At 43.0% G+C, this 20,278-nt stretch overlaps 1 protein-coding gene across 1 annotated transcript in view; it reads right to left on the bottom strand.

Annotated features, from left to right (window-relative positions):
• The window catches only part of SI (sucrase-isomaltase), a 439,774-nt gene that overhangs the window by 189,687 nt on the left and 229,809 nt on the right, over positions 1-20,278 (bottom strand). Inside the window, exon 36 of the mRNA XM_075340661.1 lies at positions 7,678-7,762. Coding sequence (XP_075196776.1) covers positions 7,678-7,762 — 85 coding nt within the window. The remainder of the gene's footprint in view (positions 1-7,677; positions 7,763-20,278) is intronic.

Here is a 20,278-nt window from a genome sequence, read left to right as displayed (position 1 = left end):
AGGCCTGGACAGAAATCATGGTTCTCTTAACTTATTATTTGGTTGCACAACCTTTTGAGGCAATCAGTGCAATCAAACGATTCCTGTAACTGTCAATGAGACTTCTACACCTCTCGACAGGTATTTTGGTCCATTCCTCAAGAGCAAACTGCTCCAGTTGTCTCGTGTTTGAAGGTTGCCTTTTCCAGATTGCATGTTTCAGCTCTTTTCAAAGATGCTCAATAGGATTTAGGTCAGGGCTCATAGAAAGCCACTTCAGAATAGTCCAATGTTTTCCTCTTAGCCATTCTTGTGTGATTTTAGTTGTGTTTTGCGTCATTATCATGTTGCAAGACCCATGACGTGCGACTGAGACCAAGCTTTCTGACACTGGGCAGCACATTTCTCTTTTGAATCCCTTGATAGTCTTGAGATTCCATTATACATAGCACAGATTCAAGACAACCTGTGCTAGATGCAGCACAGCAGTTCCAGAACATTACTGAGCCTCTTCCATGTTTCACAGTAGGGACACTGTTTTACATCTGTGAACATAGAGCTGATGTGCTTTGCCAAAAAGTTCCATTTTTGTTTCAACTGTCCATAGGACATTCTCCCAGAAGCTTTTTGGCTTGTCAACATGTAGTTTGGCAAATTCCAGTCTGGCTTTTTTATGATTTTTGATGTCCTCCTTGGTCGTCTGTAATGAAGTCCACTTTGACTCAAACAAAGATGGATGGTGCGATCTGACACTTATGTTCCTTGAGACTGAAGTTCACCTTTAATCTCTTTAGAAGTTTTTCTGGGCTCTTTTGTTACCATTTGTATTATCCGTCTCTTTGATTTGTTATCAATTTTCCTCCTGTGGCCACGTCCATGGAGGTTGGCTGCAGCCCCATGGATCTTACATTTTTAAATAATATGTGCAACTGTAGTCACAGGACATCAAGCTGCTTTGAGATGGTATTATAACTTTTACCTTTAACATGTTTGTCTTAAATATTCTTTCTAATCTCCTAAGACAACTCTTTGTTTTGCTTACTCTGATCCATGTTGAGAGTGTACGCACTATGTCACCAATGAGCGCAGTGAGTATCTGTAGTCCTATATACGGGTCTATATATGGGTCCACTGACTGCTTACAAGATTATAGACACCTGTGATACTAGTTAGTGGACATACCTGGATTTAACATGTCTGTCCCTTTTGTCACATTATTTTCAGGGGTACCATCATTTCTGTCCAGGCCTAGTTCATGAGTAGGGATGAGTGAATGTATTCGCCACTATTCGGTATCCGACGGATAATGGGGTATTCAAATAATTCGCTAGCCAACAAATAAAACTGTATCTGCTCCGATACTTTCATTTTCATTTCTGACTTCCTGGCACCTGTTTTTCAGCCAATGAACACTTCTGATGTAACGCCACAGCATCATTGGGGCTATATAAGCCAGCGGCCATTTTGTGAACATGCAGTCATTGGGGAGCTGGCAGTGTCGATAGATTGTACTGTGTGTGGGAGAGTGTTTATACAGCCAACTAATAATAGTCTTGTAAGGGCTGAAGATCGTGTCCAGTAGCTGCTAGCAGCTGTGTAACTCATAGAACTTGTTATAGGGACAGTGCAGTGTGTTGTATGAGATAGCGTTCCTGCTGAAAAATCCTAAAAAGTCCTTGTAAGGGCTGAAAATAGTGTGCATTAGGTGCTAGCAGCTGTGTAAATCGTTGAACCAACTATAGGGACAGTGCAGTGCCTTGTATTAGATAGCATTCCTTCTGCAAAATCCTAAATAGGCCTTGTAAGGGCTGAAGATAGTGTGCATTAGCTGCTAGTAGATGAAGAAATCACAGAACCAGCTATAGGGTCAATGTTAGTGCATTGCTTTGTTAGGTGAGAACCTTTCCTGCTTTAAACAAAAAAAAAATCCTCTTATTAGTACTGCATACGGTCTGTTAGTGCAGCGTCTGATATAGGGAGCGCTTTTTCACAGGCAGGGAGAGATTTAAAGCTATCCTGAAATCTGCTACTCATGTGTCTGTTCTACTAGGGATAGGTATTGCAACTTCCTAAAAAAGGTCCCAAAATTTACAAAACAACGGGTTCAAGTGTAGTGTAGTGCCTGTCAGTCATCATCTCCATTCATACCAGAACAGTTGTGTCCTTGTGTTGGCTTCATAGCGTACATAAACTCCATAGTACACTACTGCTAAAAAAAATAGTGTAAGTTTAAAAAAAAAAAAATTGCTGTCACGGCCTCTAGTTCTGCCTGAAGCCAAATACCATAATATATAGCATCATGGTGGTGGCTTCATATCTTACAGAACCTATATACTGGCTTGCTGCTAGTAAAACACAGTGTCAGTGTTACCAAATTTTTAATTAAAACTCGATGTCAGTGGCTGTACTTCTGCCGGAAGCCAAATACCTTCATAGCACCAACCTAGCATCCTGGTGTTTCATTCATATCTTACAGAACCTAAATAGTGGCTTTCTGCTACTAAAACACAGTGTCAGTGTTACCAAAGTTTTAATTAAAACGCGATGTCAGTGGCTATACTTCTGCCTGAAGCCTAATATCTTCATAGCACCAACCTAGCATCCTGGTGTTTCATTCATATCTTACAAAACCTAAATAGTGGCCTGCTACTACTAAAACACAGTCTGAGTGCCAAAAACCAATACTGAAATAAAAGTGGTGTGAAACCCTGTTTTCTTTTAGGCCTGAAAGACATTCACAAGATCTTTGTCGATTCCTCCAAGTGGTACTTTGTCCAATAAAGGTACCATGCATTTTTTTAGATTTACAGAAACAGCTATTGTGGGAAACTATTAACACAAGTTTACCAACCCGGCATCAGTGTCGTTCCACTGCCTATACAAAAGGTGGAAAAAGAGACAGTAAGGGCTGTGAACGAGGTGGTAGTGATAGTGGTGGTCGCTCATCCAGTGTGACCAAGCCAGAGAAAAAGGTTCCTGCTTTATCTACCTCTGCCTTCCTATCCCAATTTTCTGTTCCACGTGGGAAATCATTCTTGCACCCTGAACAGTGCGAACAGGTAACGAGTTGGCTAGCAGAAAATGCTTCTAGTTACTTGTCGAGTAGCAAATCCCAAGGGTCCACACAGACAGACTTGAGTAGCACAGAGGCTGGGCCATCGAATCCTCAGCGTGGTCCTCCTTCCTCATAACATCAATATTCTGAGGAAATATATGACCCCAAAGCAGGTTAGTCTGAGGAACTGTTTACGGGACCCTTTGACCTTTCTTGCCTCTCACCGCGCAACACCACCAATGCAGGTGAGGCCGTGGTGTGCAGTGATTCACAGATCTTTGAGCACCCAAGGCCAGAAGAAAGCCATGTTGTTTGCCATGACATGATGATAAAACACAGTTGCCCTCAGGTCAGCCTGAAACCTCCATTACCAAAGAATTTGACCTTCAGGAATTTAAAGATGACCTTGTCGATGATGAGGTGACTGATCCAACATGGACGGGTGCGAGATCAGCAGTGCAGAAGCGCATGTGCCTATAGTCCGCAAAAAGGCTGTAAGAGATAGGGTTTCGACCACTGCCAGAGGTCAACCATCTGTGCACATGACGCCACCACCTGTGCCGTCTCAGAGTCCAAGGGTCCGTGCACCACCTGTGCCAACTCAGAGTCCAACGGTCCGTGCTGCAATTGTGTGGGAGGTTTTTTCCAAGAGTCCTTCGGACCAAACGGTTGCCCTTTGTCAAATCTGTCAGACCAAGCTTAGCAAAGGCAGAAATACTTCCAGCCTTGGCACCTCCAGCATGTTAGCCAAGCACACCACTAGGTGGTTGACAGCTCTAGGTATTTTGCTATTTATACTATTTTGCTTATTGTTCCGTCCCTGCGCTCCACAATCACGTGTCCGTAAACATCAAACGGGCTCTCACCAACGCCATAACAGGGATGGTCGACTTAAAAACAGACACATGGAAAAGCAGAAGTGGACAGGGACGCTACATCTCACTGACGGCACACTGGGTGAACCTGGTGACGGCTTTGTACAGAGTCGGCAACATCCCATATAATTCCCACACACAGAATAGCAGGGCCCACTTCAATCAGAGTTTCAGTAGCCTCCTAGACAGCAACAACTCCCTTCTCCTCCTACTGCTCATCTGGCTCCTGTGCATCCTCCTCAACATCCGCCAGTGTCCAACCGTCGACATCATTCCTCAGCTGGGATCTCTGCAGCACGGCCTTGGCTAAGCGGCAACATGCTCTACTGAAGCTCATCTGTATCGGTGACAAATCGCACATGGCATCTGACCTTTTGAAAGCAATAACTGAGCAGACAGATGACTGGCTTGCACCATTAAACCTCCATGCAGGGATGGTAGTGTATGATAATCAATAATGGTTGTAATCTGGTGGCGGCTTTAAAGCTTGGAAAGCTTGTACATGTTCCTTGTATGGCCCATGTTGTAAATTTAGTACTTCAGCACTTTCTCAAAAAATTCCCTGGGATACCAGACCTACTTACCAAGGTACAACGTATTAGCACACATTTCAGCAAGTCATCTCCCTCTTTTGCTGGCCTGGCAGTACTGCAGCAGCACTTACACTTGCCTCATCACAGACTAATATGTGACCTCCCTACGAGATGGAATTCAACCTATCATATGTTGGCCAGGATCTATGAGCATCAAAGGGCAGTATCCCAATTCCAGCTGGAACATGCCAGTGAGACACAGCTGACAGACATAGGTACTGCAGAGTGGGTGTGGATTGCAGACATTTGTCAAGTCCTAGAGAATTTTGATTACTTTACCAACATTGTGAGCAGTGATGATGCTCTTATCAGCATTACCATTCCACTGATTTGTTTATTGAAACGAACTCTGGATTGTCTCACAGACCAAAGTGTTAATGCACCCGAGGTGTCTGTAGATCCAGACTTCACAATGGTTGATAGAAATCCGCAGAACCTAGGCCAACAGGCTCAGGCCACCTTTGGTCAGCATCATGAGGATGATGATGAGGAGGATGATGATGAAGTACAGGAATGCTTTGAAGTTGGTAACCAAGGGATTCACAACCCAAGTTTCAGGGCTGTCGAGCATGAATGGCCTGAGGAGGAGCAGGAGGAGGAGAGAGAGACTGAGGAGGAGAGGAGGTTTAGTGAGTCAGAATGTATTCTTAGCAGTGACACACAAAGGTTTCCAGTTCGGAGTTTGGGATACATGGCACAGTTCATGTCACACTGCCTTTCTCATGACTGTCGGCTAGTCCACATTTTGGCAGACAACAAATACTGGTTATGTACCTTCCTTGACCCACGCTACAAAGACAAATTCGCTTCTCTACTTGTTGAGGCAAATAAGGATTGTACTACGGAAACATTCTAGAGGGCTATAGTGGAGCAGTTGATGAAACGATTACCCTCAGATCATGCTGGCATCAGAGGTAGCTCGTCATTTCACACAACAGGATTACAAGAGAGGGCTACGCATAGTAGGAGCAACGCAGGCGGGGGACTAATGTGCCAAAACTGGTCCATTTTCCACAAACCGTCAACTTCGAATCAGATACCAGTTGGGGGAACTATGACAAGGAGGGAACACTTAAGAAAGATGGTGAGGGACTATGTAGGTAACCATATCAGCATGCTTTCAGAGTCTACAGTTCCCTTTAACTATTGGGTTTCCAAGCGCAACACTTGGCAAGACTTCGCTTTATACGCTTTGGAAGTGCTAGCTTGCCCTGCTGCAAGTGTGTTGTATGAGCGTGTTTTTAACTCAGCGGGGTCAATAATAACAGATACTAGCACATGACTATCCATGGAAAGTGCAGACAGTTTGACAATGATCAAAATGAACCATAGATGGATTGCCCCAGAGTATCTGGGGCCGCCTGTTAACAAGACTCAATAATAAGTGTAGCCCCAAAATTTGTATTTCTTAAGTTCAATAAGTTCCATTGTTTCTCATTCAAGACTATTTTTTCTTCTATCATCTAATCAGACCGCATGACTAATCTCACTTGTTATGCTGCTGTGATTTAATTGTTCGGCCCATACATCCAGAGCAATATTTTTCAAGCCTTTGTACATTATGCACTGGCACAACCACTGTTGGGGCTACACTGTCTAGAACAATTGGTCAGGCAGTCTCTATTTGTGTTCTTTATCAATGCTGTGCTCCATGGTGTGTTACACATGCCCCCCTGTGGAATCAGAATTTTCTAGCTCCATGGCATGTTATGCCCTGTTGCTTATCCTACAATTTTTTTTTCAAAAAAGCTGTTGGGAGCTGTTGAGAGTACCTTCTGATGCTGTGCTCCATGGTGTCTGAACCATTATCCCCTGGCGAAACTGATTTTTTTTAAATCCTCGCTGTTAGCTAGTGGAATAAAGCCTAAGTTCCAGAGTGAAACAACTGCCACTTCTAAGGTGTGGCATACTTCACAAACTGCAGTGTAGGAAGCAGGCGATGATGCCTCTTGCTCCCAACCTGCTTTTGGTCAGATCCAATCATCATCAATGACATCAGCTTTGATGTCCCAGCGAGGCATTCATTTGTCTATAAAACAGACATTACTGAATAATTTGAATATAATTTGAATAGAGGGTCACTGGAGCCAGTGATGTTGGTGGAGGACAAGTAGGAGGAGGAGGAGGGCAAGGCCAACACTCAAATGGCCACATTGGCAATAGCACTGTAAAGTGTTATGGAGTACGTATTCCAACTTTCACACTAATGATATAGGGGATGCAGAAAACTACAAGTGACTGCTGTCCCTCCCCAATGTATATTACAGTGCCCACCTGAGAGCCCTAAGAAGTCTGAGATTTGAGGACTGCCAGTGGCCCTTTCTACATTTTAATAGAGGGCAACTGGAGCCGGTTGTATTAGTGGAGGAGGAGGAGGGCAAGGCCAACATCCCAATGGGCACATTGTAGCTGACCTTTTAAAGTTCTGTCAAATATATCCCAAAAAAGGAGGTGTGAGACAGAAACCAATATAATGTATAAGTTACAGCCCTTTTTTAATCAAAAAAGTAAAAATGTAAAAAACGAAAAGTGTGAATATATGCTAAAGTGTTTTTTTGGAGGTCGGGGCTTGATTTGACATTTTATTACAGTGATTAGTCACTAGAAACTGTTTCTTAGCAATTTCGCCTCTCTTTGGTTTCAGAGCTGTTCTGGTGACTACGTTAACGCCGCGTTCTGCTCTAAGCATGTTATTCCAAGACACCAGAAATGCAGTCAGGCACCTTCTACAGGCTGTGACCATACTGTTTCAGCCTTTTCCCATCCATTTCAGCCTTTTCCTCAGTCACCACAGCTCACCATTAGGTCCAACGTGAAATTATTCTGGTTTCCTTTAGACTTACATTGGGCGTCGAATATTTGCGAATAGTCGAATAGCGGCGACGTATTTGCCGGATATTCGGCGAAGCAAATATTAGGGTATTCACTCATCCCTATTCATCCCTATTTTTTTTTTTAAATTCAGTGGAAGTTGAAAAGCAATGTCTGACTTTCATTTGTTCATTTTCATAGATTTTTAATTTACTATTACTTTTGTCAGATGAAAGTTATTTCCATGACCATTGTAGGTTTTTCTTTCAATAAACAAGGGTACCAACAATTTTGACCACGTGTGTATAAAATATATACATTGTTACTAAATAAATACATTTCTATTAGCGGTAAAAATTGTTACCTGGCACATAGGGAGGATTGTTCAATGTTTCATCTCTGCAACCATTTACTGACCCATGCACAAAGCTAGCTGGTTCGTTCATATCCTAATAGAGTTTACAATGAGAAAAGTCACGTAATAGTCATAATTTATTTTGTATGTATAGTTGTGTGAGAACTGGAAGATATTGCTCTTTCTATATGGACATATAAAATAACACTGCACAGATAGGAGGATATTTTAGAACACCCACAATATTTTGTACAATTGTTATAGCGTTCTTAATATTATTATTGCTTTTCCCAAAAGTAGAAAGAACTATATATTAAGCTCATTCTAATTACTTATTGAGGGGCCCATTTGTTGAGAGTTTTGTTCATACAACAAAGTTAATGACTGGTGGAATAAAGTTCACCAAATTTATTAAATAGGGAATTACTTTAATAAAATTGGATAAAATTTGGACTATTCATGTCACAAAAAAAATTGACAACTGTTATTAGCAGGGGTTAATTTGCATAAAAATGTGCAACTTTTTCTGGCTTAAGGAGGTTATCCCCTGTCAGAAAAAGGTTTTTGCTAAAGGCCGCTTTACACGCTCTGCTCTCGCTAGCGGGATCGCTAACATGCATACCCGCCCCCACCGGTTGTGCGTCACGGGCGCACAACATCGCTCAGACCTGTCACACTACTTACCTGCCTAGCAACGTCACTGTGACCGGCGATCCGCCTCCTTCCTAAGGGGGCAGTTCGTTCGGCGTCACAGCAACGTCACCAAGCGGCCGCCCAATCGAAGCAGAGGGGCGGAGATGAGTGGGACAAACATCCCGCCCACCTCCTTCCTTCCTCATTGCCGGCGGCCGCAGGTAAGGTGAGGTTCCTTGTTCCTGCGGTGTCACACATAGCGATGTGTGCTGCAGCTGGAACGATAAACAACCTGCATCCTGCAACAGCAATGATAATTGGGAACGGGACAGCATGTCAACGAGCAACAATAAGGTGAGTATTTTTGAACATTAGCGGTTGCTCGTACATGTCACACGCAACGTTGTCACTAACGAGGCCGGATGTGCGTCAAGAATTCCGTGACCCCAATGACATCTCATTAGCGATGTCGTTGTGTGTAAAGCGGCCTTTACTCATTTTATTATACATCTGTACAAAACTAACAAAAAAAACTAAACTTTAATTACTCTAACCAAGCCCAGCTCTGTGTCACTGGTGCAAGTTTGGTGATTATGTAAATGCTGCAGTAGTATGAGCCCGGCAGCCAAACAGTGAGCTCAGTGGGCCTTCCAAAGTAGCAAAGACCACTGGGCTTAGTGATTGCCTGTTGCATTATCAAAGTGAATCACCACTGCAGTCAAGTAACAGGGACAAGGGGAAGCACAGGACATACAGCGCTGAACCTAGGGAGGGTAGTTAAGTGATCCTTCTTTTTCTTACAATGAACTGAACTACAAGGAAGTTTTCTGGATAAAGACAAATCCGTTAAACCATAAAAAAGTCTGAAAGGTTTAGGCTATGCCTCCTCCTGGTTCACTGCACTGACTGTCAAGTAGTCAAGCCAAATAATCTGCACCAACTGGTCCACCATGCATGGCAGTACTCTGCAGCAGCCGGACCAGAGCATGGTGAACATCCTACTACCTGCAGCCACAGTATCTTTTCTGATTATGAGGAAGCATTACAGTATGATGTTATGTTGGGACACACATCTTGATGTAGTTGTGACATTGTATTAATCAGAACAGATCAATACCCTACTTTTGAGGTTCATAGAAATATTTTAGAGGCATGTCCCATAAAGCTCTACATAGTTTCAAGAAGACCCAAAAATGAAATTGAACGAGGACAACATCAATCAAATTATACATAAAATATAACGTTTATTAAATACAAGGATAAGAAAAACAAGAAAAATCTACATATTAAAAACCAATATCACAGGCATATACTGGTGGTGGTTTGAGCATAAATAAAAAAAAAACACACAACAGTGAGCTGCATAGATTAAAGATTATATATATATATATATATATATATATATATATATATATATATATATATATATATATATATAAGATGCAAATAAGTTAGAGCCTGCAAACTTCAAACAAGAGCAGGATTTATTAACAGATGCATAAATCTTACAAACCAACAAGTTATGTTGCTCAGTTAAATTTTAATAAATTTTCAACATAAAAGTGTGGGTCAATTATTATTCAACCCCTAGGTTTAATATTTTGTGGAACAACCCTTGTTTGCAATTACAGCTAATAATCGTCTTTTATAAGACCTGATCAGGCCGGCACAGGTCTCTGGAGTTATCCGAATGTGTGTGTAAACCTGCTAAATCTGCAGGGGGTTGAATACTACTTGTAGGCACTGTATAAATATACATATATATATATATATATATATATATATATATATATATATATATATATATATATATATATACAGTGCCTACAAGTAGTATTCAACCCCCTGCAGATTTAGCAGGTTTACACATTCGGAATTAGCTTGGCATTGTGACATTTGGACTGTAGATCAGCCTGGAAGTGTGAAATGCACTGCAGCAAAAAAGAATGTTATTTCTTTTTTTATTTTTTTTTTAAATTGTGAAAGTTTATTCAGAGGGTCATTTATTATTCAACCCCTCAAACCACAAGAATTCTGTTTGGTTCCCCTAAAGTATTAAGAAGTATTTCAGGCACAAAGAACAATGAGCTTCACATGTTTGGATTAATTATCTCTTTTTCCAGCCTTTTCTGACTAATTAAGACCCTCCCCAAACTTGTGAACAGCACTCATACTTGGTCAACATGGGAAAGACAAAGGAGCATTCCAAGGCCATCAGAGACAATATCGTGGAGGGTCACAAGGCTGGCAAGGGGTACAAAACCCTTTCCAAGGAGTTGGGCTTACCTGTCTCCACTGTTGGGAGCATCATCCGGAAGTGGAAGGCTTATGGAACTACTGTTAGCCTTCCACGGCCTGGACAGCCTTTGAAAGTTTCCACCCGTGCCGAGGCCATGCTTGTCCGAAGAGTCAAGGCTAACCCAAGGACAACAAGGAAGGAGCTCCGGGAAGATCTCATGGCAGTGGGGACATTGGTTTCAGTCAATACCATAAGGAACGTACTCCACCGCAATAGTCTCTGTTCCAGACGAGCCCGTAAGGTACCTTTACTTTCAAAGTGTCATGTCAAGGCTCGTCTACAGTTTGCTCATGATCACTTGGGGGACTCTGAGACAGACTGGTTCAAGGTTTTCTGGTCTGATGAGACCAAGATCGAGATCTTTGGTGCCAACCACAAACGTGACGTTTGGAGACACACTGCATGCGACCCCAAGAATACCATTTCTACAGTCAAGCATGGTGGTGGCAGCATCATGCTGGGGTGCTGTTTCTCAGCCAAGGGGCCTGGCCATCTGGTCCACATCCATGGGAAGATGGATAGCACGGCCTACCTGGAGATTTTGGCCAAGAACCTTCGCTCCTCCATCAAGGATCTTAAGATGGGTCGTCATTTCATCTTCCAACAAGACAACGACCCAAAGCACACAGCCAAGAAAACCAAGGCCTGGTTCAAGAGGGAAAAAATCAAGGTTTTGCAGTGGCCTAGTCAGTCTCCTGACCTTAACCCAATTGAAAACTTGTGGAAGGAGCTCAAGATTAAAGTCCACATGAGACACCCAAAGAACCTAGATAACTTGGAGAAGATCTGCATGGAGGAGTGAGCCAAGATAACTCCAGAGACCTGTGCCGGCCTGATCAGGTCTTATAAAAGACGATTATTAGCTGTAATTGCAAACAAGGGTTATTCCACAAAATATTAAACCTAGGGGTTGAATAATAATTGACCCACACTTTCATGTTGAAAATTTATTAAAATTTAACTGAGCAACATAACTTGTTGGTTTGTAAGATTTATACATCTGTTAATAAATCCTGCTCTTGTTTGAAGTTTGCAGGCTCTAACTTATTTGCATCTTATCAAACCTGCTAAATCTGCAGGGGGTTGAAGACTACTTGTAGGCACTGTATATAATAAAAATAATTATGTGCATACAACCAAAATATATAAAATATTCCTCATTTTAATGTTATGTCAATGGGGCTCATACGCATAATATCAAAATGATGAGTATCTTCTATAAACAACTTCCCATGTTTTGTTTATCTTCCCGTTTGTTAGCACTGTTTTGCACTTTTGGTAAGCACGAGCACTTTTTCATATATTTTGATAGGGTGAGGTAGAACAGATAAGGGACAGTTAACAGAGAGTGGGGGTGCCAATTTGTATATATTAGGGTGCCGACCTCCGCGGCTAGGTAGTGGACAGGAGGAAGGTTCTGTAGTAAGGTGTTATCTGTAACCCTCTCCCTTTACTTGTACACTAGTGTTTTTATGTGTATGGTACAATTTGGTATATTGGTGCCTTGTTTTATAATAAAATTCATAGCTTTTAGGGTAATTTATGTATGTTGGTTGTATGAACCTATATTCCATATATATTCTTAATAATGTGCATACAATTATAAACCACAATATCTGAAAAAAAAAATTCTATCATAAGAATCAATATGCATCTACTTTCACATATAACTAGTATACTGTATATCTACTTCACCATTGTCATGGTCCCACTGTGTGGATCATTTTGTACACTGGTTATGTTCTGCGATGCTCTCATCAACTACGAAGCAGGCAGTTATATGTGTCCTTTGTGCTGAGCATTTTTCATGTGTAAAGCTCTGCTGTATTTCTTGAGCACTTGTTGACAGGTTGTTTTTCTACACAAGGTTTCCATGATGGTTCTGGGAGGTGCTTGCTGCAGGTACTCCTTGTTTCTGGTAACTGCTCTGTTTCATTAATGACCATGCTCTCCCAGAACTTTGCCAGTCATACTTCCTGGTTATTCAGTTGTGCTTTGGCTCCTGTTTGTATTAGTACTTTGATCTTGGCTTTCTGACCCCAGACTGTTTATTGACCCCACACTGCCCACTCCCAGTTCTTGTCGTGACCTCCTGGCTTCTGACCTCAGACCATTACCTGATCACGTCTCTGTCTGCTCCCTGTATCACATACGTACGCTCCTTAAATTCTGACCCTCGACTTGTTACTTGACTGCGTTTCTGTTTAATCTCTGTCTCCTGTCTTATCTTCCTGTATTTTGAACTTGACTTGTCTGACTACCCTTCCATCCATATTGCCTGTAAGTAGTGACTGGCATCACATTATGACCGACCTGACTTTTTTTTCTCCACCTATGGATTCAGTGTGCACGTTCTGTGATCAGGTGGCAAACCTGACTGCATCAGAAGTTAGCATCCTCTCAAACGTAGTTGCAGGGGAAGCATTCTAGTACATTAGGAACCTCCCAAAACTCTTCACTAAAGACTGCAGGTATGTCTTCTGAACTGACTGACGTTCAATTGAGCTTCCCTGAACCCGTGGTTGTGCTCCCTGATACGTTTTCAGGGGATAAAGACCAGTTTACAGTTTTCAGGGAGAGCTGTAAATTATTTTTTACTCTGCAACCCCGATTGTCTGCAAATGAGTTCCAGCGGGTGGGAATTAATATGTCCCTGCTAAGGGGGGTCCTCAGATGTGGACTTTTTTTTTGTCCTCATTAGCCCCAAATCGGTCTTCTGTGGACTTTTTTTGATGAACCTGACACAGTCCAGGTGGCTGAGGCAGGTCATGAACCTGACACAGGGAGGTTGCACTGCTGAGCAGTATAGTTCAGAGTTCAGACAGTGGTCATCTGAACGTCTGTGGAATGAAGCAAGCCTCTGGTGTCAGTTTCAAAGAGGCCTGTCAGATACCTTAAAGGATGCTCTGGCCCTCCACTCTCCTCTCTGTTCTCTGGAGGATGCCATGACTCAGGCCATGCAGATGGATTGCAGGATATGGGAAAGATGTGTAGCCCAACAGGAGACTCTTTTCAGTCCTCCAAGTCTCAGTCATTCACCTGACATGGAGCCAATGGAAGTTGGTGTAGCCAGCCCTGGAGAAAAGGAAAGGAGATAGCATCGCAACCTGGGACTCTGTTTCTACTGAGGTCGCGTTAGTCATTTGCCGAAGGACTATCTTGCACGCCTTACATTGGAAGATTTATTGTGATTTATCTGGGTGATATTTTGATTTTCTCGACTGGTCTGGATTCTCATTATGAACATATCCGCTCTGTATTACAAAGACTTAGAGAAAATTCCCTGTTTGCTAAGTTGGAAAAATATACGTTTGCTGTTCAGGAAATCTCTTTCCTAGGGTTTATTATGTCAGAAGCTGGGTTCTAGACGGACCCTGGGAAAGTGCAGGCCATAGTTGGTTGAGTCCAACCCAGTGACCTTAAGGCGTTGCAACGTTTCTTGGGGTTTGCCAACTAGTACAGGAAATTTATCAAGGGCTTTTTTTAGATTGTTAAACCTTTGATGGATCTTACATGTAAAGGGTCGGATCTGAGAGCTTGGTCGGCTGAGGCTGTTGGGGCTTTTCTGAAGTTGAAAAGATGTTTTATGTCCTCGCCGGTTCTCATTCAACCAGACATCATGATGCCATTCATTGTGGAGGTAATGTCTAGAGTTGAGCGATGTCCTAGGTTCGAGGTTCGCCAATTTAATGTTCGAGTGATTTCGGGGGGTGCTCGTGATCGAACTCGAACTCGAGCTTTTTGCTAAAAGCTCGACAGTTCGAGTTACGTTCGAGAATGGTTCAATCACCATAAACATGGCTTTTCACAGTAAGGCTATGTGAACATGTTGCTATCTGCATACATCCTGCGTCCCTTTCCTACTCACCGATCACGGGCATCTCGCTCCACGTCTTTCAAAAATCTGCAGCGTCTTTTCCTCTTTAGAAAATGGCTGCCACTTCATTAGTCAATTAGTTATTCTGTGCCTTCCTCGCCCACCGGCACCTATGATTGGTTGCAGTCAGACAAGTCCCCAAGCTGAGTGACAGCTGTCTCACTGCAACCAATCACAAATCACAGCCGCCGGCGTGCAGGTCTATATCGTGCAGTAAAATAAATAAATAAATTAAAAAAAAAATGCAGTTCCCCCCATATTTGATACCAGCCAGGATAAAGCCACAAGGCTGGAGTCTGGTATTGTCAGGATGGGGAGTACCACGTTATGGGGAGCCCACCACCCTAACAATATTACCCAGCAGCTGCTCGGAATAGCCGCATCCATTAGATGCGACAGTCCCGGGGGACTCTACCCAGCTCATCCAGAATTGCCCTGGTGCGGTGGCAATCGAGGTAATAAAGAGTTAATCATGCCAGGAGTCTCCCCGAGATACCTTCCATGATCGACCTGAAAGTGAAAGTAAATAAGCACACACAGGAAAAAATCCTTTATTTGGAATAAAAGACAAAAAAACACTGTTTCACCATGCTATTAAAATCCACAAATACCCCTCCAGGTCCGACGTAATCCACACGACACTGTCAGCTCTGCTACAGAACACGAGTGCTCTGTATCAGCTCCACGTAGCAATGAAGTGAATCGCGCGGTCAGCAGAGACTTTAGCAATGCAGACTTCAAGATTACCACATTACTACCTATCTGTATCATTAAAGGAAGTAGCTGAGTGGATGGAGCGCTCACCTCAGAAGAATTAGGTCGTGAGTTCTAGTCCCGGTAAAGAACTTTTTTTTTTTTAATTTTAAAATATATTTATGATATATTTATAATATGTTTATAACTATAATTTAATTATGCACTGAGGTGAGGAACCGGACATCAGCTGTGAGCCACGGGACACACCTCTAAAAACGGAGCAGTTCACGGAATGAGGCTGCATTCCTCTTCTCTCTCTCTTTCTCTCTCTCTCTTTCTCTCTCTCTTTCTCTCTCTCTTTCTCTCTCTTTCTCTCTCTCTCCTTTCTCTCTCCTTTCTCTCTCTCCTTTCTCTCTCTATTCTCTCTCCTTTTTCTCTCTTCTTTGTTTCTCTCCTTTCTTTCTCTCCATTCTCTCTCTCTCACCTTTCTTTCTCTTCTTTCTCTTCTTTCTCTTCTTTCTCTCATTCTCTTCTTTCTCTCTTTCTCTCTCTCTCTTCTTTCTCTTTTGCTCTCTCTCTTCTCTCTCTCTTTCTCTCTCTCTCTTCTTTCTCTCTTTCTCTCTCTCTTCTTTCTCTCTTTCTCTCTCTCATCTTTCTCTCTTTCTCTCTCTCTCTTCTTTCTCTCTCTCTTCTTTCTCTCTTTCTCTTTCTCAGACCTGTCGATGATCAGCTGATGCGGTCACCTGACAGCATCAGTTGACACTATAAGTCGAACGGTGTGGCTAGCTTTTTACCGCCCGGCCAGCTAAACTATCAGCTGATGCCATCGGACAGGAGTTTGCACTGAAGTGTGTAGTTTTTTTTTTTTGCACTGATGCATCAGCTGATTGTATAAAAGCCGTTTATACACTCAGCTGCTGTGTCATGTGATTCAGGCCCTTGAACCTGACACATCTTCTGATCGCTTTGCCTTCCAACAAACCGATCAGATGAAATTGGATCCAGATTGGACGGCATGGGACACTTGACCCAGGATTACTGCGGAAGGGGGTTCTTTATTTCAATAAAGATGGAGTCACTAATTGTGTTGTGTTTTATTTATAATAAAAATCTTTTTCTGTGTTGTGGGTTTTTTTCTCGGTACTATGTCTAATATTGGCGTGACACCATGAATTTTAAACTTAGGGCCAGTTGATAATATACAGCAGCTAGCCCCAACCCCATTATTACCCAGCGAGCCACCTGTCACCAGGGCAGCTAGAAGAGTTGGATACAGCACCAGAAGATGGCGCTTCTATGAAAGCGCCATTTTCTGGGGCGGCTGCGAACTGCAATTCACAGCAGAGGGGCCCAGAAAGCTCAGGGCAACCTGTGCTGTGGATTCCAATCCCCAGCTGCCTAGTTGTACCTGGCTGGACATAAAAATATGGCGAAGCTCACGTCATTTGTATTTTAATTATTTCATGAAATAAGTGAAATAATTAAAAAACACGAGCTTCCCTATATTTTTGGTTCCCAGCTGGGTACAAATAGGCAGCTGGGGGTTGGAGGCAGCCCGTAGGTGCCTGCTGTACCTGGCTAGCATACAAAAATATGGCGAAGCCCACATCATTTTTTTTTTAAATATTTCATGAAATTCATGAAATAATTAATAAAAAAGGGCTTCCAAAAATTTCTGGTTCCCAGCTGGGTAAAAATAGGCAGCTGGGGGATGGGGGCAGCCCGTAGCTGTCTGCTGTACCTGGCTAGCATACAAAAACAGGGCGAAGCCCACATCATTTTTTGGGGGGGCAAAAAACTCCTGCATACAGTCCTGAATGGAGTATGTTGAGCCATGTAGTTCTGCAGCTGCTGTCTGTCTGTATGGAGGAGAGCAGACAGCAGCTGCAGAACATCAAGGCTCAGCATGCTCCATTCACTAGTGTATGCAGGAGAGCATACAGCAGCTGCAGAACTACAAGGCTCAGCATACTCCATCCAAGACTGTATGCAGGAGTTTTTTGCCCACCAAAAAAATGACTTTGGCTTTGCCAAATTTTTGTGTGCTATCCCGGTATCCACCTACGGGCTGCCCCCAACACCCAGCTGCCTATTTGTACCCGGCTGGGAACCAAAAATATAGGGAAGCCCATTTTTTCTAATTATTTCACTTATTTCATGAAATAATTAAAAAACAAATGACGTGGGCTTCGCCATATTTTTGTATGCTAGCCAAGTACAGCAGGCACCTATGGGCTGCCCCCATCCCCCAGCTGCTTATTTATACCCGGCTGGGGACCAAAAATATTGGGAAGCCCATTTTTTTTAATTATTTCACTTATTTCATGATATAATTAAAAAACAAATGACGTGGGCTTTGCCATATTTGTGTATGCTAGCCAGGTACAGCAGGCACTTACTGGCTGCTCCCAACCCCCAGCTGCCTATTTGTACCCGGCTGGGAACCAAAAATATCGGGAAGCTCATTTTTGTTAATTATTTCACGAATTTCATTAAATAATTAAAAAACAAATGACGTGGTTGTCGTCATATTTTTGTATGCTAGCCAGGTACACCAGGCACCTATGGGCTGCCCCCAACTCCCAGCTGCCTATTTGTACCCGGCTGGGAACCAAAAATATAGGGAAGCCTGTTTTTTTTAATTATTTCACTTATTTCATGAAATAATTAAAAAACAAATGACGTGGGATTCGCCATATTTTTGTGTCCAGTCAGGTACAACTAGGCAGCTGGGGATTGGAATCCGCAGCACAGGTTAGCCCGAGCTTTCTGGGCCCCTCTGCTGCGAATTGCAATCCGCAGCTGCCCCAGAAAATGACGCTTTCATAGAAGCGCCAACATCTGGCGCTGTATCCAACTATTCCAGCTGCCCTGAAGCCGGGTGGCTTGCTGGGTAATAATGAGTTAATACTAGCTTTGTTTTAATAGCTAGTATTAATCCAGAGATTCTTAATGTCAGGCAAGTTTGACCCAGCCATTAAGAATCTCCATTAAAGGATTAAAGAAAAGACACCACACAAAAAAAAATACTTTATTAGAAATAAATACACAGACACACTTAGAGACTCCATGTGTATTACTCCCTCTTATCCCTCCACGATCCATGGTCTCCTGTCTTCTTTCTCCTTCAACCCATGCAGCTCTGCTACATCAGCAGCGCTGCATGGGAGGAAGATGCTGTTGCTCCCCGTGCAGTCTTTTCCCTCCGTGAGTGAGGAGAAGCTGCTGGCTGTAAGCGGTGATGTCACCGCTGACAGGCGCGTTGCTATAGCAACAGTGATCTCCGTTATTGACTGGCTGTGGCAGCTGGTGAATAACAGAATGAGGAAGCAGACCGGGAAGCCGACTGTGTGCCAGAACATGTCGCTGGTACACGGAGATGCTGGAACGATTACCACATACTGGAGAGATGCAATGACAGGACCTAGCATGACGTCTAGCCATGTGACCAGTCTGTAGCTAATGAGATAATAGACACGTGACTGGTCCCATGCTATTTTGACGTCACGATAGGTCCTATCAGCAGTGCTGGTTACCGGGAGGATGCAGCGATTATCTGAAGGAAAAGCGGCGGGAGACAGATTGTAGGACGCATCGCGGGGACCTGTAAGTGTTATGGCAATGTTTATTAAAGTGCAGGTGTAGAAAGAAAGCGGCAGCTCACTCGGGAAGTGGCAAACAAAATTCCTAGGACTTGTCAAAGCGCTATTCACAGCCCGAAACGGCTGCCGTCCATCTCCCGTCCCCACACCCCCTCCTCTCCCCACTATTTCTGTGCCTATGTCTGTGATAGCAGAATAAAGGAATTTTGTTTGCCACTTCCCGAGTGAGCTGCCGCTTTCTTTCTACACCTGGACTTTGGAATCTTGAACACACTGCAAGCAGAGCACCACCCGTCATGGCACTATTAGCTTTGGAATAGCTAAGTCCTGACACAGCTGATTGCCTTTGAACTGTTGAACTGTGAGTACGGCTCCACTGAACGGCTTAAGCGCTGCAGTGCCCGAGTTTCTTTTCACATATAGCAATGTTTATTAACCGCATGTGTACATTTATAATGTGTTTATATGTGTTTGTGATTGCCTCCCATTTTTTTCAATGGGGTTCGAGAGGTTCGTCGAATGGCTCGCCGAACCGAACTCGAGCCTCTAGAGGCTCACTCATCTTTAGTAATTTCTCAAGGTCTGAAAACATTAACCAACTTGTAGCCATGTGCTTTTTCTCAAAAAATTCTCCCTTGCAGAGAGAAATTATGATGTTGGTAATAGTGAGCTGCTTGCTGCTAAACTTGCATTTGAGGAATAGAGCCATTTTTTGGAGGGTGCTGTCCATCAAATCACGGTTATTACTGACCATAAACATTTGGCATATCTTGGATCAGCTAAACAGTTGACCCCGAGACAGGCCAGATGGTAATTATTTTTCTTGACATTTATTTTGCCATCAGATTGCTGCCAGGGTCTAAAAACGTGAAAGCTAACGCTCTATCACACAGGCTGGATTCTGTATCTCACCCAGAACCTCCATCCTCCATTCTTCACCAGGGTATTGTTATTTTGATGTTGTCCTCTGAGTTAGAAGCAGAGATCCATGATGCCCAGTTGTCGGCTCCTTCCACTATTACTGAGTCAAGGCTGTTTGTTCCTGTATACCTGTGGTTGCATTTGTTGAAGGAGTTTCATGACTCTGTGTTAAGTGATCACCCTGGGGAGTTGGCTCCATTATCAATTGCTGAAAGACTGTGGACCCATCTGTCCATGGATTTCATTACCGACTTACCGATGTCTGGTGGTAAGATGGCAATCTAGGTGGTAGTTGATCGATTTAGTAAACAAGCACACTTTGCTCCTTTATCGGGGTTACCCAATGCCGAGACACTGTCCAGGTTATTTATCACAAATGTGGTGAGATTGCATGGTATTCCCCTGAACATTGTACCTGATAGGGGATACAATTTATTTCTAAATATTGGAGGACTTTTTGTAAAAAACTGGGCATTGATTTGTCATTTTCATCGGCTTATCATTCGGAGACCAATGGGCAGAACGAAAGAACTAATGTCTTTGAAACAAATTTTGCGGTGTTTTGTGTTTACCCAGCAGGAA

This window comes from Anomaloglossus baeobatrachus, chromosome 3 (assembly GCF_048569485.1).
Source record: "Anomaloglossus baeobatrachus isolate aAnoBae1 chromosome 3, aAnoBae1.hap1, whole genome shotgun sequence".
NCBI classification, from domain to species: domain Eukaryota; kingdom Metazoa; phylum Chordata; class Amphibia; order Anura; family Aromobatidae; genus Anomaloglossus; species Anomaloglossus baeobatrachus.
Note: the sequence above shows the minus strand (reverse complement) of the source record. Positions and strands in the feature narration are given on the sequence as shown.